This window comes from Hesperophylax consimilis, chromosome 24, assembly GCF_061612785.1.
Source record: "Hesperophylax consimilis isolate HC1 chromosome 24, BYU_Hcon_1.0, whole genome shotgun sequence".
NCBI lineage: Eukaryota > Metazoa > Arthropoda > Insecta > Trichoptera > Limnephilidae > Hesperophylax > Hesperophylax consimilis.
In genome coordinates, this window is record NC_142859.1 from 18,825,162 (window position 1) to 18,852,341 (window position 27,180).

At 31.5% G+C, this 27,180-nt stretch overlaps 2 protein-coding genes across 6 annotated transcripts in view; one reads left to right on the top strand and one right to left on the bottom strand.

Moving 5' to 3' along the window:
* The window catches only part of LOC149412014 (uridine phosphorylase 1-like), a 34,750-nt gene extending 25,436 nt beyond the window's left edge, over window positions 1-9,314 (bottom strand). Inside the window, exons 1-3 of the mRNA XM_089646583.1 lie at window positions 8,976-9,314; window positions 8,007-8,202; window positions 315-1,506 (exon numbers count right to left, since the gene is read on the bottom strand). The gene's annotated coding sequence lies outside the window, so the exon portion shown is untranslated. The remainder of the gene's footprint in view (window positions 1-314; window positions 1,507-8,006; window positions 8,203-8,975) is intronic.
* Window positions 9,315-10,478: 1,164 nt separating this feature from the next.
* ReepB (Receptor expression enhancing protein B) lies at window positions 10,479-25,894 on the top strand. Of its 5 annotated transcripts, none has more exons than XM_089646350.1 (6): window positions 10,479-10,687; window positions 10,773-11,005; window positions 12,407-12,530; window positions 15,259-15,324; window positions 25,025-25,175; window positions 25,509-25,894. In XM_089646350.1, exons 1-5 carry the CDS (start codon window positions 10,558-10,560, stop codon window positions 25,063-25,065), a joined length of 594 nt encoding a protein of 197 aa, XP_089502476.1. In that variant the 5' UTR covers window positions 10,479-10,557; the 3' UTR covers window positions 25,066-25,175; window positions 25,509-25,894. The 5 variants fall into 5 exon arrangements, with proteins under 5 accessions (XP_089502476.1, XP_089502477.1, XP_089502478.1 ...); XM_089646351.1 differs by lacking the exon at window positions 25,509-25,894 and adding an exon at window positions 22,244-22,367 and having other exon boundaries at window positions 25,025-25,173; XM_089646352.1 differs by lacking the exon at window positions 15,259-15,324.
* The last annotated feature ends 1,286 nt before the right edge of the window (window positions 25,895-27,180 follow it).

Consider the following 27,180-nt stretch of genomic DNA (forward strand, 5'->3'; position numbering starts at 1 on the left):
TATTTTTTAATGATAAACTAATGTTTATAAGACAAAGTTTTATGCAGAGCATAAAGGATAACAAATAATTATAAGCAATAATTAGTCACCAGGCCCATTAGCTGGACTCTCTCGACCCATCGCCTTAAACCGCATTAGGAGGGATGGGTTCATAATCTCACTCCCGGACACACTAACCCCCGGGCCACTACACATCCCAGAACTTCCTATCCTTCCTTTACTTAAAAAGACTTTCACAAAGCATCCCAAAAGATGACATAATGTAGAATAAAAAAATTAAATAAGGTAAAATTCCAAAAAAAATTATATCTTACCTTCAATACGAATTTAACACAACATTTATCTTTTCGCCTTTTCATACAGCAACAATTTCCTCAATCTCTCTATCTCTTCTTTCTGTATATTAATGGTGTTGATCAAATGCTCCGAATCTTGAAGATTCTTCAACAGTATTTTAATAACTTCTGCATTGCTTTTTCCAATTTCGCCCGCAATCTTAAGACCATAATTACAAACTTCTCCAATCTCGAGTTCATCAGATTCATTGGCGTCAAAATCATCATAAGAACTAATTGATTTTCTTCCGTTTATCACATTATCATTACAAACGGAATTTGAAGAAAATGCAGACGATTTTTCATGAATTTCTCTGTTAAATCCAACAGTCATTTCACCTAATTCTTCTGTGGACTCAAAACTGATGTTATTTCCGTGACCAAGAGACGAATTCATATTTTCTAATATTTCTCCAACTTCACTTTCTTCATAAGCCTCTTTATTTCTAGGGCCATCTTTGACTACAAGTATAACAGCATTAGTTTTTCCCATTTCTTGGATTGCTTCAAATAGTTCTGTATCTGTTACAGCTAAGGATTTGAAAATATCCCTTTCAAAATCTAGTTCTACATTTTTTTTACTTTCATCACTATCATTTAATTTTACTAAACTCGTATCATGTTCATTTTTAACAATTTGTGAATATGGTACTCTGTTACAGTTAGCTGTATCAAAATCAAGAGTCTTTACAGTAAAATCATTTGAAATGGTTGCGCTTTCCATATTACTAATGCTTTTACTAAAATCTTCTGATTTCGCCCATCTTTTTTTAGAAATGGCAACACCGGATGATATTTCAATTACATTATCTGTTTGTACTGGCCACACGTAGCTGTGATCTGCCTTTACATATTTGTCTTTGATTAAGTCCTCTTCCTGATCACTATCAATATTTAATATTATAATTTCACCGCATGAATTATTGTCAATTAATATTTTATCAATAAAAGAAACGGAATTTACGTCTGAAATCGAATCAGTGTTAGTATCAGATATTACCGGTTTATTTATAATTTTGTTCTTTTTAACAAATTCTGTAGAAAAAGACGTGCGGTAATTTTTAATTTTCTTCTTGCATTTTGATGTGATTTTCTTTGCAGGAGTAAGACAGTCCGATTCTGAAGTGTCATCTTTTGAAGTTGACTTTGATATTCTCCTCTTTCTGGCTTTCTATAAAACAAACAATTATTAATGGTTAAAAAAATTAATTTAAAAAAATGAACCATCAACAACGAAAGCCACATAATATAAGCAATAATAATCGGTTCCGCCATGTTTGTGTTTATCATCATTGTTCGTCGATAAAGCAGTTTTTTACCCCCTATATCTGTCAACTGGGGGTAATTAATTAAAATGTTTAAACTCTTGTATCTAGTGATGAAACATGAACCAAGAAACATACATATACATAATCATTTTAAAGAAACCCTTGTCTGTTTACTGGTGTACTTTACAGATCAAAAAATAATTAAATTTAGTAATAATTTTGCTTTTGCTAAGCCCCGTCTCCAGCGACAATATTACCACAAACAAAATGTGTGTGCAAACATGAATCATGGGCTACAATGGTTTTGTTTTCTGTGGCCGATGGAAAACTACAAATGTTGCGGCCCAGACCCAATGTTTTTGCTCTGTTTGATGTTTTGAAAACATTTAGTCATTGGAAACCCGATCTTTAGGAAGCTAATAAATATTTAAACTAAATAAATAAACTAGATAAATATTTTTATTTCAGAGGGTAATTTTTTCCCTGAACGCGGCGGTGTTAGGGTTGCCAGATGTCCGGTTTTGGACCGGACAGTACGGTTTTTTGAACGGCTGTCCGGTCTAGAAAATTGTGTAAAACCGGACAATAGAATGTCCGTTTTTTTTTAAATACGTGATATATATATACCTCAATCACGAGAAAACGTTCTTAAAGTTTACTAAAGAGCACTGGCGTCTATTGAAAAGTGGTACCCTTTTGTAAACAATACCTACAAAACTTTCAGTTGCTTGGATATTGAATGCGGAAGATTACCTACGCTAGATGTACTAATTGAAATATGGTCACTGTCCCCATGGAAGCAGCAAACTTCTCCTGAAAATCTTTACGCGGAACTGGCTGCACTTCAAAGTATTTATCTTCACTTGAAGGAAAATCCATTAATATGTAGTGTAGGTTTTTCAATGATGAATCAGCACCAAATCAGTTGAAAATGGTAGAATATGTGTGCAGTGTTCCCATCTCCAATGCTTTCGTAGAAAGAGTTTTTAGTGCAATGGGTAATGTATGGACTAACGAAAGAAATTGACTAGGTGTGAATACCGTAAAAAAACGAATTATGTGTTTTATTTAATTTAAATGTCAGTTGCACTGAATTTAAACATACAATTTCAGACAATAAACGATTATTAAAAGCAGTAGCATCTAGTGCCAAATATGTTAAAAAGAGATTTTTTGCTTACCAATAGTAATAATAAAATATATAAGTTTAATGTATTGGAGAAGTATTGTTATTATTATTTTAGAGTATTGGAGAGTTGAGCGCAGAAATAGAAGGATTTATGCTTGCCATTCAGGATAGAGTCATTAATACTAAAAATTATAGGAAGCATATAATCAAAGATACAAATCAAATTGATGATTTGTGTAGAAAATGTTTGGCTTTTCCGGAAACTATAGAACATATTATATCGGGATGTTCTATATTAGCCGAGTACACATTTAGACACAATCAAGTTTTAAAAATAATTCACCAAAGTTTGGTAATTAATCATAACTTGATTGACTGCCGTAATATAGTACCATATTATGAATACGAACCAAATTCATTTTTAGAAAACGAATTTTATAAAATATATTATGATAAAACTATACTAACAGACCGAACGATTAGTCATAATAGACCCAATATAGTTTTACATGACAAAATTAAAAAAATAACTTATATCATTGATGTCGCTATTCCAAATTCCTGTAATATTCAAAAATCTGCTAATGAAAAAATAAGAAAATACACAGATTTAGGAAATGAAATAAAAAGAATTTGGCATTCTCAGACTATAAAAATATTACCATTCGTTATTTCGGCTACTGGCATTATACCTAGCTCTCTCATTAAAAATTTAGGCGTATTAGATCTATCAAAAAATTTATATATAAAGATGCAAAAGTCGGTCATTTTGAATACATGTAGGATAACTAAAGATTTTTTAAATATTTATGTTGAGGGATCAGTAGGATTTATAGGCCCTGTTAGAAGTTCTACCGAGCCGAACCCTCTGATATGAAAATATCTGGAGTCGGTGAATTATTTTCCCATTTGATCTCTGGTGAGTTGACGTGTTGTTCTTGTATTGTTTTGTATTTATTTTGCTTATATAATGCACTTGCATAGTGTTGATTGACTAGATGATCATTTATGGAAAATTGAGTGGAAGGGTTTAGTTTTTCCTATGGGGAAGATTTAACCCGGACATAAAATCGGAAGTAGGAAATAAAAAAATAAAAAATAATAATTGTTTCATTGTGTTCACCTTTAGTAATTTTCTCTGTTTGATCTGGCCAAAATCAAAGGGGTTTATGATTTCGACAAATTGTACCAAAAAAAATCAAAGGGGGGACAAAAAAATGTTCGGTTTTTTTATGTGGAGCATCTGGCAACCCTAGGCGGTGTGCCTGTTGCTGCCAAAGGGGTGTCAGAATATAATGAAGGTATATATCTGTTTTATATTAAGTGAAAGGAAATAATATTCTATATTTAGCTCATCTAATATGTAGATCATTTCTTCAATAAGATTATTTTTTTTCAGATGTAAGTGTTCCTGGACCCAGCAGCATTGTAGCTACACAGAAAAACGATGGTTATCTGCGTAAGCATATTTATAAGTTTTTATCATAATTTTTTGGTAGCTTTTGTTTTGAATAATGTAACCAAATTTTGTGTTTTTTATAGGTAAACGAAGGTACATTTTAAGGTGCATTGGGCCAACTGCAACCCTTTCTCCAAAGAAAAAGATGTTGCATATGGAGATTTTGAGGACCAAGTGTCACTTATGAAAAGTACAACAAAAAAATTGCCTTATAAACAATTAAAAATTAAAATTAAAAAAACGTCTTGCTATGGCAACTCATTATAGAAATAGTTCCTGCTTGGCGTCGAGTATGTATTAAATCATAATTGCGAGAATTTGCATCTTGTGCCCATTATCAAAAAAACTTTATCCGAATATGTATGATTCAATTGGATTAATTCTGAGGGGCATAGAAAAATTGTGATAGATTAATTTAAATTGTGAATTGGGAATTATTAAATTCACCGTGCCCTTCATAATTAATTCATGGTGTGCAGACATCAATAAGAAATTATGTGGAAAAGATACAAGACCGTATAATGGTCCAGATTCCATGAGAAAAATGGCCATACATCGTTTTTTAAAGTACATTAAATGTAGGAAGAAATGGTTCTCCTAATTAGTTTATTTTATTTGTCTTGCTTTTGTTTTTACTTTAAGTTTTGTTTTTTTTAAAGGCGGAGAAGGTTTATACGTAGTTCCCGTATAAACCTTCTAATCCCGTATAAATAGGCCATAGGCCTATTGTGCTATCTCCCATTTTACCTTAATCCTTTAACAACAACCCAGTCCCTTTGATAAAGTTCACCAGGATTGTTATTGGGTATGTGGCTATGTCATCTGGTTCTACTGTATGTCTCCCCAGGTATCTGCGCCTAGTTCCCACCAGGGCAGGACATCGGCACCATAAGTGAATTTTTCCCTCAGGGAGTTTCTGTCCATATCGAGTGGTTTCTTGGTTCGTCTAGGGTCGGGTCCTTTTAAGAGTACTTTGGATTGTCTCATTCCAGGTGCCCTCTCCCATTCTTTGCAGTGCTGGGATTTGACCCACCTATCAATATGTAATTTTGTGTGGCAAGATGCTACTCCTACGGCCGGCTCGGATCCTACAAGTGGTGCTTTCGCCCCTTTCCTTGCTAGTTCGTCAGCCCGCTCGTTGCCCTCAATACCTGTTAATTGTTTTTACTTACTCAACATCATAATGAATATCTTTCAACACCTTTATTAAAATGTGCCTTGTACTTATATATTCTTATATTTCCTGTTTATGTAATTTTATGTTGTCTTGGTACACCTTCTAAATGTGTTTCATGCTTATATATTATTGTATTTCCTGTTTCAGTAATATCTATATTAATATATAGATATTACATAATATAATATAATTCTGCAATCAAAAATGTTGTACCTTTGACAGTTTACAGGGAAACTGAATTCCCAAAATGGTTCTCAAAAGAACTGATTGACTTAGTTTATGTCAAAAAAATATCACACAAGAGGTTCAAAAAAAGTTGCCTAGCTATCGATTATATTGCCTTTCAAAAATTGAGGGCAGAATATAATAAGCTCTCTACTAAATGTTATAACAGTTACATGTGTGTTGTGGAAGGCCCTCTCATAGAGGACTCAAATTTCTTTTGGAAATATGTTAAATTCCAAAAAGAAAATGGAACTTATATTCCTTGTATTGTCATTCGATTGTAAACAATCACAAAATCTACCGAAAACTGTTAATCTGTTTGCTGAGTTTTTTGGTGGTGTATATGTTAGTAAAAGTGTATACAGTAAGTACTCTTCTTCTAATTTGGTTGAGAACCTTGATCTGTACAGTAACTATAGATGACGTTATATCTAAGCTGATGAGTCTCGATTCCCGCAAATCCGCAGGACCCGATAAAGTTCCACCTAGATTCCTAGTTAATTGTATGCAATCATTGTCACATTCCATACATAAGTTATTTATGAAGTCACTCTCATCAGGTGTGTTTCCTGATCTTTGGAAGTTTAGTAATTTGACGCCTATTTTCAAAAAAGGAAATAAGAGCGAAGTAACAAATTATAGGCATAATGTCTTCTTTATCCAAACTTTTCGAAAGCCTAGTACTGGACAAGTTGATATCTCAATTTAAACGAGTAATCTCACCAATTCAACATGGATTTATTAAAGGAAGATCAGCGCTTTCCAATTTAATATTATACACTAATGATATCGTTAATGGCTTTAACACATCATATCAAACTGACTCCATATATACTGACTTCAGTAAAGCATGTGATAAAGTAAACCACAGAATCTTAATACGTAAATTAAAATTGTTGGGAGTGAGAGGGAGCATGTTTGAATGGTTTAAGAGTTATCTTTTGGGAAGGTACTTGGCGGTAAAGGTGGATTCATTCACTTCTTACAAGTTTGCGGCATCAAGCGGAGTACCGCAAGGATCCCATTTGGGCACAATATTATTTTGTTTGTTCATCAATGACACAATAAATATTTTTAGCAAAGTCAAAGTTCTGTTATTTGCCAATGATCTGAAGATCTACAGAATAATAATTAAAGATGATAATGATCGCGATATTTTGCAGTTGAACCTGAATAAACTATTTGCTTGGTGTTCAGAAAATGATTTGCAACTAAATATTAATAAATGCCAGATATTAATTACGGCGTTATTTTGCCATTACTTACTTATTAATTTTTTTTTCTATAGATACAACAGACATTATTTTTCTTCTTTTTTTAAACATTTGTTTGATAATACATATCAGTATATTATATATATTTATTTTTTATTTACCTTGTGAGTAAATTATTTTCCTGTTTTCAGTGTTACTGGTTAGCAACAAACATGAATAATTATATGCATATACGAATGTACAATGTACATACTTACTTTATATTTTGCTTTATTTACAATATTAGGTGTTATTATTTGGATTTGATGTTAATCTTAGTATTAGCATTTGATTATTTTTTTTGTATATAGTTATGCTATTATCCATGTATTATGTTACACTTACATACATAAATTGTCAATTTCTTCTGTAAAAGCCCGATAGGGCGTTAATGAATAATAAATAAAATAAATATTAATTATTATCCAAAAAAACTTGCATTAAAATTTATATTTTATGCAAAACAACCTAGGTAAGAGTTGTGGCTCCCTTCATATCAGGCCAAAGAAATCCTCTTTTCTGATAAGGAATTCATGACCTTAAATATAATATCTTGTAAAATATAATGTATAAATGTAACTTGTATTAAAAAAAATAAAAAATCTTCTGTGTTTTTCATTTTTCTGTTAAAAGCAGAGAAATGTCAAAATTCAATACTGTCGTAAAAAGCACATGTTCACATTTCATATTTGATAATCTTATGTTCTGCCTTTTTTTAAAGGATTTTAAATTTCAAGTCATTTTAGTTTATTTTTATGACAGATTGTTCATCTCAGAACAATAAGATTTCACCTGACATGCGCTGTCCTGAGAAAATGAGCTTTAAAGATACTTTAAGCTCATTTTCGCATGACAGCACTTCGTCGGATCTTTTTGTTGTGAGGGAATATTTCGACATTTCAAACATTTTTATTTTTAAAATAATATTTTAGGCTAGTGAATGGGGTAGGCTCCGAATGAGAATTATATTGTCTATGGTTGTGTCTTTTTGTTTTAGTTTCCTCTATCCTAGTCGATGGTGTGTGATGTACTTTTTGCACACGCTTAAAATTTGTCTTAAATATTGGCATATCTACGGTAAAATTTAGGACCAATCTGCTCACTACAAAATGCCTAAAGATATCGATCTATTGAGTGGTTTATTTATACATTAGTTTTACCTTTGTTTCAGTTGTTGTGAAATTAAATATGGTTGGCACTGCATCATCTTTTAACAATTTTACACGGTGTCCCTTCCAGTATGACTTGTCTTCAAAATGGTCTGAGCAGAGGTAGCATGTGTTGGTGGGAGTGAAGTCTTCGCGTTGCATGTTCTTTGTCCATTCCCTTAAACGAACTTTATCTCGGAGTGGAAATCTGAAGAGAATAAAGAAAATATTAAATTCTTGGGGTTGGCTATCATGACGCTGCAGTCAATAGCAAGTATACACTTTGGGAGGCGGGTATTGGTATTACCGCCCCCGGAACCATTAATTCGTTAACCACCCCCCTTGCCATAGGTCACCCAAAATTGTTAGCTTCGTTTGGTAACTTAGCAGGGGTGAGGTTTGTCTAGGTCTTGACGGCGGATGCTTTTGCCCACCTACTGCATGGCAAGACTGGTTGAGGGAGATATTTCAACCTCTGCAGTCAGACCCTCTCCATCGACCCATCGCCTTGCATCACAATGGGAGGGATGGATTCATACATCAGTCAGACCAGATTCTCACCCACCTCTCATACCATTTACATTGGGATGGATGGTAAAAGATGCATTATTATTCCATTTTAATTAAATGTTCAAGATTTACCTTATAAAACGATTGCTTTGCAGCCATTTTGGGCTTTTTTGTATGGAGTGACACTTCCGAAAGTTTCGTCTAAATCTAAATACGCATAAATTGCTTGATTAACTCAAACTAAGAACCTAATAACCTATTTTATGCATGTGAAAAATTGTTTCTTGTATTGTTACAAGAAAGTGTAATTTCCATAATTTGTGCTTAAAAGCGCGGCGGTTGGGGAAATAATTAACAAAATGCGTATTAACAATGGTAGTCGTAGGTAAAAGTTTACCATTATGTTAATAAAAATACAGAGATTTGAAGTCTAAATCAAATATAAATTAGTATACTAAATGAAAAACTTACTTGTGAAAAGCAGAAGGATTTCCAGGGAAATTTCTATTGCTGCAGTTTAGAGCACTACACGCTCTGACCATCTTTAATAGGCTTAAAAGTACAGTATCGATAATACACTTTTCATTTAGCACTCGGGCAAATTTTAACTTTCCCGTTAACTATGCGCACACCAATAACATACTAATAACGGCATACACAAATCACAAAATTCCTTTAGAATGTTACATATATATTTTGGTGTGATAAAATAAAAACAGTTCACTTAAATACACGCTTTTTGCACTTTACTTTTCCAACATTTCGAGCATAAATAAACCACGAGCATATTTCGAGGAACGAAACGTCAAAATACAATGCTTGACATTTGACAAGCACAGAAAAAACAAAAATTAAAGATTTATCCCCATCTATGGATTTGTGCTATCGATGGGCACAATCGATGAATTATTATTTGATTTATTCGATCTTTTTGACCATCGAAATATTTAGATTTATGTCATGGACAAATCGATTCTGTCAAAAATCACTCGAAATCACTGTCCGAGGCAATCGTTTTGAAACGTTATTTAATAAGGAATTAGTTTTGTCAAAACCATTCGAAACCAAATTCCGAGACAATCGTTTTGAAACGTCATCGAACAAAAATCGATTCATCGAATTCAATGTAGAGTCAGAATTAATCGATATCAAAGCGGTCACGTCATTGGTCGGATTTATTCGAAAACGTGAATCGATTCCTAACTTCGAGAAACGTGAAAATATCTCGGATTGCTTGACAAACGATTTATTATGCTCGTGGGTAGATTGTGTTAATCTAATATTTTGTTTATATACATTTGGGATTATACAATTCTCTTTGCTAGTTGTCAAATACTGGAATGTTAGGCATTAGACTTAGCTATTTAATTATGATATTATCTACCAACCGAAGAAGCTACGAGTTTGTGAAGAATTGATTGATATTTTAGGTTAGGATTTACGACGCACGTAGGTACATTTAGTGAGTGTAAAAAATGGCATTCTAACTTATAATAAGTTGAGAAGTTTAAAAAATATGAATTAAGGCGTGATTTCAACTTAATTACCACTGGTAAACCTTTAAGTTAAGTTTAATTTAAGTAATAGAAGATGTTAACACATGCAAAAATAGGTTATTGAGTTCTTAGTTTGGATTATTTAAATAATTAAGATGTCTATTTAAGTATTTAAATTGAAACTAAGTGGCTTATTTTAATTGCATATTAAGGTATGCATTGCGTGAGGTAGAATTACTTCGTTTTATTTTACGTATACCTTAGCTAATATTGTGAGGTTTATTCTTTCCTACTAGATAGAAATAAAAAGAATACATCTAACATACGCTAAAATTAAAAATTGTTAATTTTTAAAATAATCTACCTTAATTTTTTCCACTTATCAGCGTAGGTACTTTTACTATTATTCTCGCTACTTTTTTGGCTACTGGAAAAATTGTTCTGCGCTTGGTAACCGTGACCGGAACTCGCTGATCGCAATTCTTCGGGAAGCCATTCGTCAACGGTTTCGTGTTGTGTGTCCGTATTTTCGTCGCCGACTCTCTTCAAACTTAAAAATGGGCTCAAAATTAATGGAGTATAAGGACGCCATCAACAAAGGGCTCCACGACAGTTCCAAGCCGTGGACGAAGTATCTCGAACTCGCCGAGTCCAAAACCGGCGTCGATCGTCTATATTTATTTGCCGGTTGGTCATTTTGCACTGTCATTTTTTTGTGACTTTTTCTACGTTCTATTTTTAGGCTGTTACTACATGGTTATTATTTTTTTAGGATTCGCCGGATTTTTAGCCTTATATTTGGTATTTGGTTTCGGTGCTGAGCTAGTGTGCAATACGATCGGATTTGCCTATCCTGCCTATGTGTCGATGAAAGCAATCGAGTCTCATTCGAAGGAAGACGATACTAAATGGCTAACATATTGGGTGGTGTACGCTGTATTCTCCATCGTGGAATACTTCTCCGACTTCCTGGTTAGCTGGTTCCCGATGTACTGGCTGATTAAGGTAAATATCCTATAAAATAAAATAATTCCACACCTTTTACGTATTATGGTATTATTGATTCGGGAATTGTTAATTCATAGTTCAAAAAACACTTTTTCTTTGTATTTTATCGAGTATCTCTGGAATTACCCTCTCCCCATCGATAGTGCTGTGTTTCAATGGTTTGTCTATTGAATTGAGTAGTGATTGACGACCTCCTGCGTGACCCTGAGTGATGACAGATGTCCAGGTAGATAAACGTTGCACAACAATAACTAGACTATACTCCACATTATGTGGGTAGGTGACTCATCTATAATTGTCCTGTGCTGGGCCCTGTCAACCTTTTCATTGATAATTTGTTTCTTACATCTAAGAATTAATTGATTGTACCTTCTTACCTCTGCTCTTATGTTATTTCTTTCACTGCATAATTCGCACAGTGTAAATATTGTTTGATAAACTTGTCGAATTCCACTGCATTAATGTTCCATTTTTCTCAATCAAAGTTATGTTTGAATGTTAAGAAATATGCATAAATTATTTATATAACCGAAACTAACACCCTAAAAACCTATGTTTAATTAAATAGTTCTCTCCATCAGAGATTATTTCAAAGAGTCATTGCATGCAGCGGAATTCGACAAGTTTACCTACTAATTTATTTTTCATTTCACAATCCAGTTTTATATAGCGTGAAAAAATAACACATTCACATAAAACATAAAATCTAGTTTATAAAAGTGAACTATATGATAATAATTGTGATTTTGTTTTTTAATATTACTTTTCAAAACTTACTTTTAATTTATTTAATGTATACATGCCCTGGGGACTATTATAAATTTAGACATCTGTAGCAAGATATTTTTTAACCCATCGGCATACCTGCCGCCAAGATTGGAGCCTGCACTTTTTTCGCATCGGCATATTGCCATCCCTATTAGGGCGACTAAAACTTTTCCCACATACTTAGATAGTTCACAATAAAATTATAATCTTCATAAAAGTGTTTAATTTGGAGAAAGACGGGGTGATTATTACTGCACAGTAATAATCCTTCTCAAGTATGCACAGATGTCACAAATGCCGATGGGTTAAACATATAATTTTGTAACAAGTTTCCTTTTTAAAATGAATGCGGCACTGTCTATTAGAGAAAACATTTTACTATTGTTTATTTGTACATGTGTTTGTGTACCTATATAACTTCGTTTTTTAGATTCTCGCATATCAATGTCTTTAATTTGTATATGCACTATTTGTACGTGGTAAATGTTTAGAGTAGGGCTGTAAGCGAATGACAAGGGACTGCAGCCAGCGGAGAGCATTTGAAGAGTTGACCAAATTTCTCTCTGGGATGTAGCACCATGATTCCCGTATAGAAATAATATTCACGGTAAACACTTGTTTAACTTTCAGTGCGTGTTCCAAATCTGGTGCTTTGTCCCTCTGGACTGCAACGGCTCCGTGTTCATCTACCACAGGATCATCCGCCCCTATTTCCTCAAGTATCAGAACCAGATTGACGACTTGGCCGACTCAGGTAAACATCTTTAACCTACACCTAAATCTAGGAACTTCTAACCACTTCTCTTTAGGTCTTCACGATTTCTTATTTATCCGCTTTTAAGCCACTTTGGGATTTCTTCCTCTCTTACCAACATTAGAATACGCCGCACAGCAGTTCCCTTGACTGGAACCAGTAGTTTATTACAGCCTGCACCTCAATGTTGGAGAACTTTGAATAGCAGGAGAAATGCTAAAGGGTTTTTGTTTTAACTGCAATGTAATTTTTCTCACAAATGCTGTTGTTGAGTTGTTCATAAAGTTAAATATTTTAGCACAACTTTAAAAGGTATTTATTTATCTTGTTCATATTTCGGTTCATAAATAATATGTAAGATAGAATTAAATGGATAGCATTTTTAAGTAGTTGCGTTATTTTTAATTGTTTCAATTTTTAATATTACCACTGGTTAAAATTTGATTACCATAGAGATATGATTTGAATTCATTATTCACTTTATGGGTTCATGGATCAAAGTGTATGATTAATTGAGCTGTATTTTATTGATTACTTTCAAATATCTTGTAGATTGTAATATGATTTCTCTATCTCATTTATGTTACTTTGCCAATTTATTTTAAATGTAAAATCTTTCCAACATCACAAATTATTTTTATTTTCCTTTATTTGTCCCAGAGATAGGTTAACTTTGTTTCACTATTGATTACAAAATAATATACATAACTGCTTGGTTACACAATAATATTTGACAGTGCATTAGTGAAAATGTAGTTTTATCTGTTAAGTTATCGTTATTTGTTATCATTAGAAGTCAAACAAAGACAGCGGTAACTGTAATTATTATCATGGGTGTCTGGCAAATGTATTTATTATTTGTTAGGTCCGCCTGAAAATGGCCGGTCTTTGCACCGATTTCTTGTGAAGTCCGATGTGCACCGAACCATGTCAGCAATTTTCACTATCACTGTAAATGCTCATGCATATTTGTACTTAGTCTCGCCAATGATAGATTGATGCGAGTTCTTTTCACTAAAATACTTAACCAAGTATAAGAGTTTGTTAGCAACACTTAAACCACTGTATTATGTATGTCTGGTAATTATTTAATGAGGAAATGTTAGCAGAAGAAGTAGAAGTAAGTATACTACTGTTTATCACGCCAAGCCTTTTGCTATCAAGATTATTAGTAAGATCTTAATGCATTCGAGGTATGCGTGTGGTTCTGCTTGAAAGATTTTGCGATTGCATTTACGTAATTTTTGTGAGAATGATTAATTCCAAATTCATAACTTGGATTCTTTTACTTAGGACGGGTTGTTTCGGAGAATTTGAACAATTCATCAAATTTCAAAGTTGATTTTCAAGTTATGTCAAAGTGTTATTCGAGTTCTGTTTTTATTTCAGTTGTCTGAAAGAACTGACCCCAAAATGATATAATAACAGAACATGAATGGGACTTTCACAGAACTTGAAAATTAACTTTGAAATATGATGAATTGTTCAAATCGCAACCCGTCCTTAGAATTACACAATCCGAAAAAGATCAAATCCTCATTTCACAAATTAATGGATCTGTTAATGTTTTTTCACACATAATATTTTATGAACCAAATTTGGCAACATACTGGATGTATGCTTGATATAAAATGAACAGGGAAAAATATGACACATTATTTGTATAAAAACACATTGCGGTCAACTCTGAAATTCGGTTGGGAGACTTATTTATTATATATAACTATATTTCTGTAAATTCAATAATAACTTCTGCAATAAATTATTTCCCCGAATGCGGTCATGTTATCTTGTCTATGCCTTTATAGCCGTAGTAAAACTAATCCCCTGTGTACTCTGTTAAATTTGGGTTTAAGATATGAATTTTGGCTTTATCTTTGACAGATTTATGTAACTTTATAATCAGCGGGTTGCCCAGAGTCAACTTATAAAATAGTTAAGTTAATATTATCGTTTCATTGTGCCATTGAAATTGTCTCTCATGTTGTGCTTTTTTTTTTAAACTTGTTTATGCAAACACACAATGAAAAGACATTAAACAGAGTAGTTAATAGTCTGCTATCTATGAAAACCAGACTATTACGGTTAAAATTCTGTTGTATGTATTCAAATTCAATTCAATAATATAATGTAATACTGTTTTATTTATTTAGATATGTTTGCATAATATATACATGTAATTAAATCTGTTTTAGCCTTCAAATTAAACATTTTAGGTGATTTGTTTATTTTTGAAATATTAAAACTATAAATTATATTATTATTCGCATTAAGTAGAGACCGGCATTTGAACTCTGCTCTATCCTAATGCGCTGCCGTGGTAATCTATAGAGACCCATCATGATTAACCAACACCTACACACATTTAATTAGTAATACAATTATTATTATAATATTTGATTAATTATTGTCACAATAAGCAATATTTTAATATCTTGTCATAATAATATATATAATATTTTAGTATGCACTTTTCGTTTATTTTTTTTGTTCTGTTGTAGCCTTAATTCGGTTGTGTTTGGGCAGAACCCGATAACTTCAAATAGGAGAATAAACGGAGAGTGATTATGATTGCCTCTATAAATCTGAGATATTGATTTATTTTTTATATTATTACAGCACAGTTCAAATATTTATTCAGTTATCAGTTCCTGCCGAAAACACATCTAGAATTATTTATTTACACAACCTTCTTTTTTTTTTTTAACCAATGAAAATTTTATTTTAGCCTTTGATTATATCAGTGGTTTGTTAAATCACACGGCTAAAACCTCAGAGCAGGTGGAGAATAGTAGTTGAGTATTTGCCAGTTCATTTAATTTCCCTTTGAAATTTCACTAATTTCTTGTGTTTCCCCGTCTGTTTTGTGGAATATTGTCGGTTTCAATTGATTTATTTAAAAAAATATATATGTTCTCTTTGGTTTTGATTTGTTCCTTGATATAGATGATGTCTGAGAAACTGAAGTCGATACACGAACTATGCATTATGGAATAATATTTTTGAATAACTAAACTACATAACTAACTTGGTGTCCAAACCATTTGCATCTTACTGCACTGTTAAAAATAATCACATCATTAAAAGTAGTTTTCTTTGTGAATACCACACAAAAAGTCTAATTGCCTGGAGCCTATAAGGCTATACTTTGCCTATGACAAGCTTATTTTATTGCCTCCGTGTATTTAAAATGTGGTTGTAACTCGAGTTTGCAATTTTGTACTTTTTACTCAACAATAATGTTGTTGTCTAAATTTAAACAAACATGGACATAATTTGCGCCCTTCAAATTAATGTAAGCTATTTATTTACGCAAATGCCATTTTCTATCCCATTGAACAAGTCAACACCGAAAATACATTTTGTTTGTCCCCTTGCATGGAATTATGATGAAGTTTTCTCATATCTACGACTTCGCCCTTCCCCCCCTTGTCTCATGTGTTCCCAGTCTTATTGTGGTGTTTTGTTATCCAGTATCGAAGCGTGATTGAGGTGTGACCACGTGGCGGCATGTCTCCACAAGGTAGGCAGAGAATTGTCTCAGCAACAGTGTCTGTCTTGGCATAAACAATCATTATAATTGTTATTGCTTACTGTCGCTCTCGTATTAATGTATTAAATACTAATCAATGCGATATATTGACCATGTTAAAGTTTTATTAATATTCTATCCTAACGCCTGATACAATTTTTTTCTAACGATAATTTTACCGTCTATTCTATCACATAATTTCTACAATTATTATTAACCTTGATAATTATATTGCATAATATTAATTCATTATTTTCAAGCTTATTATAAAATGTTTATATGTATTCCTAAATTTGGCACACAAGTAAGTTGATAGTGAAATCAATGTTATTGTAAATTTAACTTTTTTTTTCTTCATGTTAGCTATTCTACCAATGATCCAATACTTTGGTGTATCGTTTATTGTTTGAAAGTTAGGAATAAATCCTACATAAAATTGCATGAGACAAGTTATCTAGGGCTAAAATATGGACTGCAGATGAATCAAATTCCCGTCCCCCTTCTTTACTAAATTATAATCAATATTCCACATCTCAAATGGCTCTTCGGTGGTGACTTTCTACTTTACTAAAATTATTTTATTTTTTCTTTGGTCAATGAAAATCTTTTTATTTATTTTGAAAACTGAGTAAACTTCCACTTACATGTTTCTTAGTTTACTAGTATTTCAATGGCTAACTCTCATTTTTCATACTTTTTCTTTCAATGTCCAACATAATATTCTCAACTTCTGTAATTCTACTGTAAAGTTCGTCCTCTTCATTTTCTACAAATTACACTATAATGACACTCATATTTTGCTACACAACAGTTACATTATTTTTACACAGTTCGAGTCAAAGAAGTGCATTACTAAAGGACGTCCATTGTTTTTACGGCTATATATGTACTATCCGGAAACATTTATTTTGTGGTATTATTTTTTTGAGCTTTCATTTTCAAATAAATGGTGATCAAAAAAATCCACTGCTATGTTGTTAATATCAGCTGTTTAATATCTTTTGAAATGTGTTGAAACTTATATCCGGCTAGAAAAGTTTGTTTTAACTGTTTAATTGCTGAATTTTCTCATAAATTAATTTATAATTGGTCTAATTACAAAACCAATTAAATGTCATCATGATTTCTTTTGTCAACCTCGCTGTAATCACAATAAATTATCCTGGCATATTACCATAACTGTTGCTAACTATATCCAACTAAAACAATCCTACCAGAAACAGTCTGATGCAAAATATGTGCACATGGTTCGTATTGAAAATATGTACTACCAAGATATTCCATCAGACATAGTCTTTTAAATAATATTAGACTTACTGACATTTTCTTACATTATAGAATGAAAATTTCTGGAAAATAGATTGGAATTTACCATCCCATTGAATTACTGCTGAAAGAAGCGACCTTAATATGATAGATAATGGACAGAATACTACAAAATTGGGTGCATTTTTAAAGAAGAAAATATCCTTCGAAATGTGAATGTAGATTATGACGTTCTGCCTTTTTAACCCATCAAGCCTCGGGCATATTCTAAAACTGTTTTTAAAAGGTGATAGAATGCACTTCCAAATTTAAAAAATGGCTCACTTTTCGTTTTTCTTAACTTAAATTACTAATAATGAGAAAAAAAACACCCATATTTTATAAGACAAATGTATTATAAACTTTATTGTCACTCACTTTTTTTTTATTTCACGTAATAATTTAATTTAAAAATTTAAAGTTTTATAAAAAAAATTCAAATCGCAGTCAGAAATGTTTTGTAGAGGTATACATTTTAATCTTCTGTGGTTAATTTTTAGATTTGAATATAAAGCGTGGTATTTTCTCTTTCTAACACCATTTAGATCATATTTCTCACCATGACAGTAGGAGATACAATGATTTCTATGAGACCTGTGTAAGCTGTTCCAAAATGCGAACAAATTAACCTGAGGGGTTAAAGATAATATTTTTATGCACCTTACTGTATTACACATACCACACTACTTATTCAGCTTACCGTAATTACACATACCACACTACTTATACAACAAACTAAAAAATGCACAAATATTCCAATCAAGAATGCTAAAAATGCTTATTCTCAGTTTGCTTCTCATGTGCAATTTATAAAATGATTTTATTTGACCTCATTATTTTTCATGTACTGTACTTGTAACATTTTATTAACATTCTTTTCTCATATAATTTGGCTCGCTAATGACTGCTTTACTTTCACTTTTGGTTTTGAACTGATTTTACATAATTTCACTAATCCATTCATGATGTTTTTTTCGTTTTTATTTAACCACTTAATTCATTGTTTAATTTTGAGATTTTTCCATCAAACCTTTCGCTAGAATCATAAAAGTCGGGGATTTAGAGCTGGTTATTTGTTTTATTGCCTTCACTTGCAGAAGTTATGTAATCTCATTATTACAAGCGATTTTCAGTAATTCAATTGGAGCAGTCAAACATTATCTATGATCCACTGCTATAAACTCCGCTCTAAATCCACGATTTACACATAAGAGTTCGACTAATACTCTTTTTTATTGTTGAATTTATCTATTAATAAGACATAATATCCAAGAATATCCTATTTCCACATCATTCCTTCGACAGTATTTCACTATTTGTATTATGCAAGGTCGGGGGCTAAGATCACAGTGGCCTAACTACAAAAACTGGTGTTTTGAGTAAGCTTGGTTTGGGTAATGCCATAATCATATTTGTTAGTGACACAAAGCTCTATCTCGTGCATACAGCCGTTTAATATCAGTTTGACATATGAGCGTTCCGATCTTTATTTGCGTTTATATCAAAACTATATTTTTGTAGATAGGCCCATATGATCATAAACCCCCTAGGTGTCGGGGGTAAAGTACTAAGATGAATCATTTTTTTCAAAATTCCAACGTTTTAAGGTAAAATTATTCTGTGGAAAAATTATGTTTTTGTGTAAAAAAAAAAACAATGTAATTTCGAAAAAGTAGTTATCTTTTTCTTTTTTTTTTTACTTCTACCATCATGTAGAATCACCTCCCAAAGTTAGTACACTTACCCGAACAACCTGTATTAAATCAAAATTAGGACTAACCAGAATCAATTAATTTCATTAGTAGAATCCATTATCACATTTAGATATCTAAAATAAAAACTGAAAATCCTCAAGGAACTCCCAAAATTTTTTTCATTATTAATGAATTCTAAATTTACTTATATTTACTACACAATTCATTTTGATTAAGAATGTTAGTATTGTTTAGTTGTTTGATTTTTTAAATCTATTTTGTTATGAAATATATAGTTTTGAGGGTGTGAAAGTCTGAATGTCATTTTTGTAAACTATTTAATTTTTAAAATAAAGACAAACAAACGTTCCCGGGTTACGAATAACCTGACAATATTTGAAAATCTCCTGCTACCACCACAGTAAGCGAAAAATGTTGTTTGTATTGTGATGGAGGACTTAGCCAGCCGAGGAATTGAACACGATGAACGCGATGTCAACTCCGCCACCGACCGACTATATTGAGTAACAATCAATACTGCGACACGGTACATGTAATTAGTTAGTAATTCATATAGATAATATGCCACATGGTCCATTACATCCTGCGATGCCATTTGAAGACCATCGGAAGTTGGTTATCATCAGGGCAATCTTGCCATTTACAAATTTGTATGTCCAATACATCTATTTTCAACTCCCAACTTAGTTTCCATCATGAGTTATGTAGTCAGGGTAGTAACTACTGGCAATATGAATGATAGTTAAATTAATTATACAATCAATTTCTTCTGGAAAGTGGCCAATATTAATTTATCCGTAGGTAGGTGGGTTCAAATGGGAAATGTTCAAATATTATTAAGTAGTTATTCACACAAATAAATAATAGTCTCGCATCTTTATTTACAGTGTATTTTAGTTAGCCCAAGTTCAATATTAATTGGCAGATTGATTTGGAGTTACATAGTAAACATTTAGATTATATTAAATTATTTAAATTTATCTCTGTGTAGAAATTGTAAACATAGTTTGGCATTGAGAGTGAACATTTAATTTAATCGCAGAACAAACATGTATTATTCAAATAATGATTTAGCTGTGTTTGACATTGCTATTGAAATTTCTCACTTGTTATCAAAATTATTAACATAATTTTGACTTCTGTATTTGGACAATCTTTTTAATGTTGACCTAGGCTCTGTACTATCTTAAAGTTATTTTCATTTGACATTTTTAAAATTGATAAGTCTTCACGAAGTATTAACCATTAAATGAATTCAAATATCATTTTTAATTTAATCAGCTTGTGCCGTATGAATAATAGAAATGACAGATAAATAGTTGTGAAATTTTCTTCAAAACTAATTAGAATTCTTATACCTTTAGTGCCTAATTATACAGGGTGTCTGGGGGTAAAGTGCGCTAATTTTTTTTCGAGATAAAAAAGTTTTTTGGTAAAAAAAAGTTGAATTGCTTGTATGGGAAAAAAGGTAATTATCTTTTTTACTTCTACCATCATGTAAATCACCTGCTGAAGTTAGCGGACTTTACCCCCGGGTACCTTGTATAGGTTAATGACACCCTCAGGGTATGAATAGCTCAGTGGTCAAACTGCTTTATTTGTATCTTAATGCTTTGAATAGTTTGTTATTAAAAAAATCTGTGTGCGCGACGTCAATGTTGATTGAATAAGGTACATGTTCAGATGAACCTTGTACGTAGAGATGACATCATACCTGTTATAAATGAGATTTAAATAAACTGTTTGTGCATGACCATTCTCTAAACAAGACTTCACTGAATTCATTTTAAAATTCAACAGAATGATATTATTATTTATTAGATTAAAATGATTTGGTATTCTCAGAGTATAAAAATATTACCATTTGTTATTTCGGCTACTGGCATTATACCTAGCTCTCTCATTCAAAATTTAGGCGTATCAGATCTGTCAAAGAATTTATATATATAAAAAATGCAAAAATCAGTCATTTTAAATACACGTAGGATTACGGAAGATTTTTTAAATATTTATATTGAGGGATCAGTAGGATTTATAGGTCCAATTAGAAGTTCTACCGAGCTGTGCTATGAAAATATCTCCGGATGTGAAAATATCTGGAGTCTGTGAATTATTTTCCCATTTGATCTCTGGTGAGTTGACTTGTTGTTCTTGTATTGTTTTGTATTTATTATGCTTATACAATGCACTTACATAATGTGGATTGACTAGATGATCATTTGTTGAAAAGTGTGTGGAAGGGTTTAGTTTTTCCTGCGGGGAAGATTTAACCCAGACGTAAAGTTGGAAATTTAAGCCAGTTTTTTTTTTCTCAATTTTTTTGTATAAAATTTTTAATAACTTTTATATAATTATCCTTTTCTCTATTGACTTTTCAGATATTTGCTTGTGTGGAATGGATGATTAGTAACATACTGTCCCTTCTCTCCTCTTATCCTACTACCCATCATCTTGTCCTGGTGTCCGAAGGTATCCAAAGTCCCTTTATCATATGTAGTTTAATTAATCTACAGTACAACATGCATACTTTAGAAAGTGGTCAATAGCCCGGTGAGTTGTATGCTCGGTTATCAGTCCTGCAGATAAGGTTCTAATCTAGCAGAGGGTACAGACTTGTATCTCTTTTAAGTACTATATAAAAGTAGAGTTAAGAATATTTTTAATTAAGTAATATATATAAAGTAACATTTATATTTAACACCACTGTTTGTTTATGATTTGGATGACCAACCAGGCTTCACTTATACCCGAGGTTCATCAGGGCTTATTCTGCAACAATAATAATTGGATTAATTATTGTTTTTGTGAAAATTCACCACAATGGCGCTGTATAAATTTTATTTTCTAGGCTATACCATCTTAATCGACAAGTTGATATTATATAGCTCTGGTGATGCTCAGGTGAAAGCGAAATCTGGTCTTTATCGAATATATTAAACAGTAGTGTTAAAACAAAATATTTGCAGTCTGTGAAAGATACAAATATTTTGGTGCATTATCATATTTGTGCATGGATCAAGTCTAAACTATACGATATTTGTACATCCGATCTTAAGTAATGATCAATGAGAAAAGAATGTTAATAAATCAATTAAAATATGATTTATTAATGATTATTGAACAATTTGTTTGGATGAAAATGTAATTTGAACATATTCCAGCTATCCTCAAGAAACTGACCAAAAAATTTAAACAGTGATAGATGGAGAGGACGTGCACTTGCACCAACAACTGGTGAAGATAGAATGCATTATGAAAACTGCCGGTTTGTTGTAGCACATACATGTATGTAAATTGAAGGCTTCTTAATAATATTCTGTGTCACAAATGCTTGGGGCGGTGAATATGCAAAATCTTAAATCTTTACAAACTTTCAATATATTATGTACACTCTCTCTATAATTTGATAATATTATTTTATAGTGATTGTTTAACCAGCTTTTTCTATTGGTGCTGAAGTGCTATGTGTAATTTGTAAAGTCCTCGAGGATTTCTTATTTCATTCATAATCAAGGCTGCCTCACGGCCGCTGCCCAACCGGGTGGCAATATAGTTCCCCTGTCTCAACACTGCACAAACAGAGCACTCTTGTGAGGTATCATTGGAGTCACACAAAAAATTCCCCATCTCCTTCCCCTCCCCACAACCTCACAGCATACCCCAATTGGGGATGCCATAGTCTCACTGGCTCTAAACGGTTGGGAGCAGTTGGGACTTCACGTGGATTTATTAGAAAACTCCTTAATGTTAATATTAAATGTCATAAAAAATACAAAAGAGAAATTATTAATTATTAAGAAATGCATAAGTCCACTTTAATAATATGTGACAAAAAATGATCTGCTAACATATTGCATAGTATGCAAATATTTGTACAAGGTGAAATCATTTTCAATATTTCATAACAAATTTTATCAGTTTGCCTAACAAAGTCAATACCTTATCAATATTACGGCGTGTGCCACCGTTTCGCTTTACAAATGCACTTGGTAACTGTTTGAAGTTGCAAATCAACAGATTCGCATTAAAAGTATTGCTTACCGTTAATATAAAATCAATGTTAGCTATTTTATTTCTAGTTTATCAACTGTTTTGTTTCACCCTTTTCATTATTAAAAAGTTACACTACTATAATAATTTACTATTAGACGCAAACCTCATGTTCAAGTCAAAGATAACCGTTATTATTATTAACTATCAAATGTTATAACATAACTATTAATACTTTCATGTGTCGGTATGCTGCAATGTCATCTGGGTTCAAAACCCTATATACAACCAAACACAATGCACAGATTTAAGATTCTGCATATTTACTATTTGTAAATGTCTTGCATCTAAAATATATACAAATATTTATCTCTAGAGCAATAAGATGCTAAGGAAATGATTGAGTCAGAAGAACAAATGATATTTGTGTGTGTTATGTGCCCAGAAAAGTGTACCAGCTTCAATATAACTACTGATCATTTTAATTTTTAAATAGATATATTTTTTCATTAGGTTTTCTAATATTAATAATTTTATAACCTTATAGCTGTACCCCGCCACGAGTTTGCTGTTGCTCAGTCTGTCAATAGCTCTTGTTGGTTTTATGTCCAACAGATGGCGCTAAAACAAAATTTCATGAATATATTGATATGAATTGCACCTCCATTTTAATTTTAAGATTTTTCTTTTATGTATTCAATGATATTATTATTTTAATTTATAAAAAACCGTTTATTTTATAAACAAGTTCTGTTGTGTAATTATTATTATTACACGTGACAGCTGTTTCGCCATCTGAAGGCATTATCAAAAATAGTTATAGCCGTCACGCCTAGTAATAATTACATAGCTGAACAACTTGTTTATAAATAAACTTTTTTTTTTTTTGAAAATTGAATAATAATATCATTCAATTGTAATTAAAAAAATTACAATACTTTTTTTCAGAAACTGACAGATAATCAAAAATGTCATTAATTTGTAAATATGTCGTTCATTCGAAATTGGTAAAATTGGTACGATTTATTAATTACAATTATGTCCAAGAAGCATTTCACCTTTCCAAATACCATGTGACTAGTTAGTGTTTTCCATCAGTGAAACTCCTTCCTGTACATTTTTCCGTCTTGTCAGTTTGCCAATATCTTTCTTTCGGATCACTGTCCCATTTCTTGGTTTAGAGTATTTTTATTTCTGGCAGCCGGAGATATTTGAACGATGCATTGCAAGTCCAACCGAATTGATAAATATGTAATTTATTTTTGTCCATTCATTTGCGAACTACTGGCAACACACCTTTTCATTATTATTTTGTGGATTTTTGTAAATGGGTCACATTCTTTTCATTGTGATTGTATTTAAATATATATTTTTATTTTTTATTTTGAAAGTACATTATTTGCTATATTTATATAATATTGTAATACAAACCATTTATCCAATAACTATGTTTTTACATAAACCTGTTCTTGTATATACCGACCGATGTTATGCTTTTGTGCTTGTTTTTATCATGCCTCTTGTGAAAATTACCAACAAATGTACATATTTTATGTTTTTCCTTATCTATATTTTCTGTATATACATTATCGACATATCTTACCTAAAGTACCTGTGACAATAATTTATTTAGCTTCATGGCCAGCATTGGAGTGTTTCCTCATAAATGACTTTTTTTGAAGTGATGGGTACATGGTACGTATTGTAATTGAAAATTATGTATTTACCGTTTAGCTAATTTAAAGGGATTGAAGTTGCATTTTTAACACTTTCTTTGTCCTTTAAAAAAATGTAATAATTCCTCCAGAAATAGAATCGTACCGTTTTTCTCCCCCTGAACAATTTGAAGCACTTCACATTTACGATGTTTGGCCTAGCGATGATAAAAATGGTAGTCATTGTTTTGAATTTAATTTGACGTTTATAATTAATTGCGTTATTTCTGTTTCCAGCTACTAAACTGGTGTCTGATGCCATCAAGAAAACCCACTGAAAAAATAGCTGTTTTGCAGGAAGAAAAATACATTTTCCACAGCTTTTCACCCGTCATGTATGCTAAGAATATTTTTGGAAAATCGTTTAGTACCTTAAACCGCACTTTTTAAATTTATTTATTTATTTATTATTTATTATTTTATTTACGCCCTAATGGGCTTTTACATGAAAATATACATTTACATTGATTACAATAATTGAACATAAGAAGATAAATGGAGTTAATTGTAAGAAAGCAACACATATAATAAAATTTTGTGCAAATTAGCAAAACACTAATAAGATGGATTCAATATAAAATATACCCAAGCATGAAATAGTAAGTAAAAGAAAGTTCAACATAAAAAGTAAGTAAGTGGGTGTGTTTAAACCCAGTATTAATTGTGAGTTTAACAAATCGATAAACCAATATAAATTAGAGTGTAACTTACTCGTGAGGTAAAATACGTCATTAATCATCACCACATCTAATATTAGCGTGCTTTCTCTGCAAAGTTATTATTGTTAAACTTAGATTTATAATATTCATTTATTTTTTGTTTAGTGCGGGTTATATCTTTCGTTTATATAAAGTTATTTTGTGAATCTTCTTTGTCCAAGTGTAAACTTTCACAAACAGGGTCCCGTGTTTTAGTTTCGTACTAAATCTTAGTATTTATACTTTTTTTTACAAAACAATTTTTCTACCAATCATTAAATAAATATGTAAAAATGGACAGAATTGAAATGTTGTTATTTTATCAAATGGACTGTTTTCCCAGCTGGTTTTTGTTCTATCTTTTGTAAAACACTTAGTTCTCCAAAATATATCTTATGGAATCATACAACACATTTTTTTTATTATATTGTAACGAAAATACAGGTAATACGCACAGTTCGATGTATTTTTCCCCTGGAAAGTTGCCCAACTACCAATTAATGTCAGTTGGGTGGATTTAACCGTGCCTTTATTACACTTAGCGTAGTTTATTAAAGTCTTGTCCACCTTTGGCAAAAGTAATTCATTGAGCTCATTAATTTGTCAAACTTGCTCAATTTGAATTAATCCCTCCGATAATTTAGTTTGAAAATTATCAAAAAAAAAACAAAAATTTGGTTCACTTATTACAAATTTTGTTAGAGTTCCTCTGAACACAGCTCGAACGGCAGTTAATACTCCTAATTAATTAATTATATTGTACCTTGTCTAAAATGCCATTAAATATTTTTCCTATTTTTTTTGTAATTTACATACTTACCACTTTGATGTAAATCTTATCTTAGTTAACTAGTTTTTTTTTTACTTGTGATTTTATACCTTTATATAGAAGATAGTCTTGAGTGATTTTTTGAGTTTATTTTAGTGACTCAGTTATGATTTTCTAATTTAAATTTAACAGTGGTTGACTGAACTCTCCAATGCAATTATTTATTATTTAAAAATAATCCTTTCTGAGTGACTAGAGTTTATAAACACACAATATTAAATATCAAATCTGTTTAAGGTGCTGTAATTAACCATGTTGTTTTTTTTTTACTCGGTTATTTAACCATTATTTGCTCAATTAATTTTCCTTTTTATGTTTTTTTCTTAGATTGCCGCTTAAACTAAGCTTTGTTCACGTGTGATAAAATTTTATAATATTATAGGTAACTAAGTATTTTACAAGGAAATCAGTTTTGTATTGACAAGTTTCAATCGATTTCTTTTTAAGAATCCTTTCTTCTTGTGGAAATGGGTCTAGATATGCTTGAAAATTTTTGTCATGCAATGTTTAAAAACATTATTTCATGTATATTGTTAACAGATTGAATAAATTATCTGTCCAAGAAAAGTATTTTTTTATCATCGCTTGCATAATTACTTACAAAAATGTTTTAGCATTCCAATAATTTTAACCCTTTCTCAATCTGAGTAAATTGAGTGTTGAAATTTTTCCATAACCACTTGAGCTATGGAGATTTACGGGTGTTCGGTTTTCGATTTAATTAACATCGTACCTCCAAATATTAATGCGGAAAAATATGAACTGCTTACTGCGATTTAATGACTGAATCCTCATAGATTTCACCATTTATCCCATATTTTAGGTTTTTTTTATTAAAGATTGTATTATAATACATTTTAATTCAT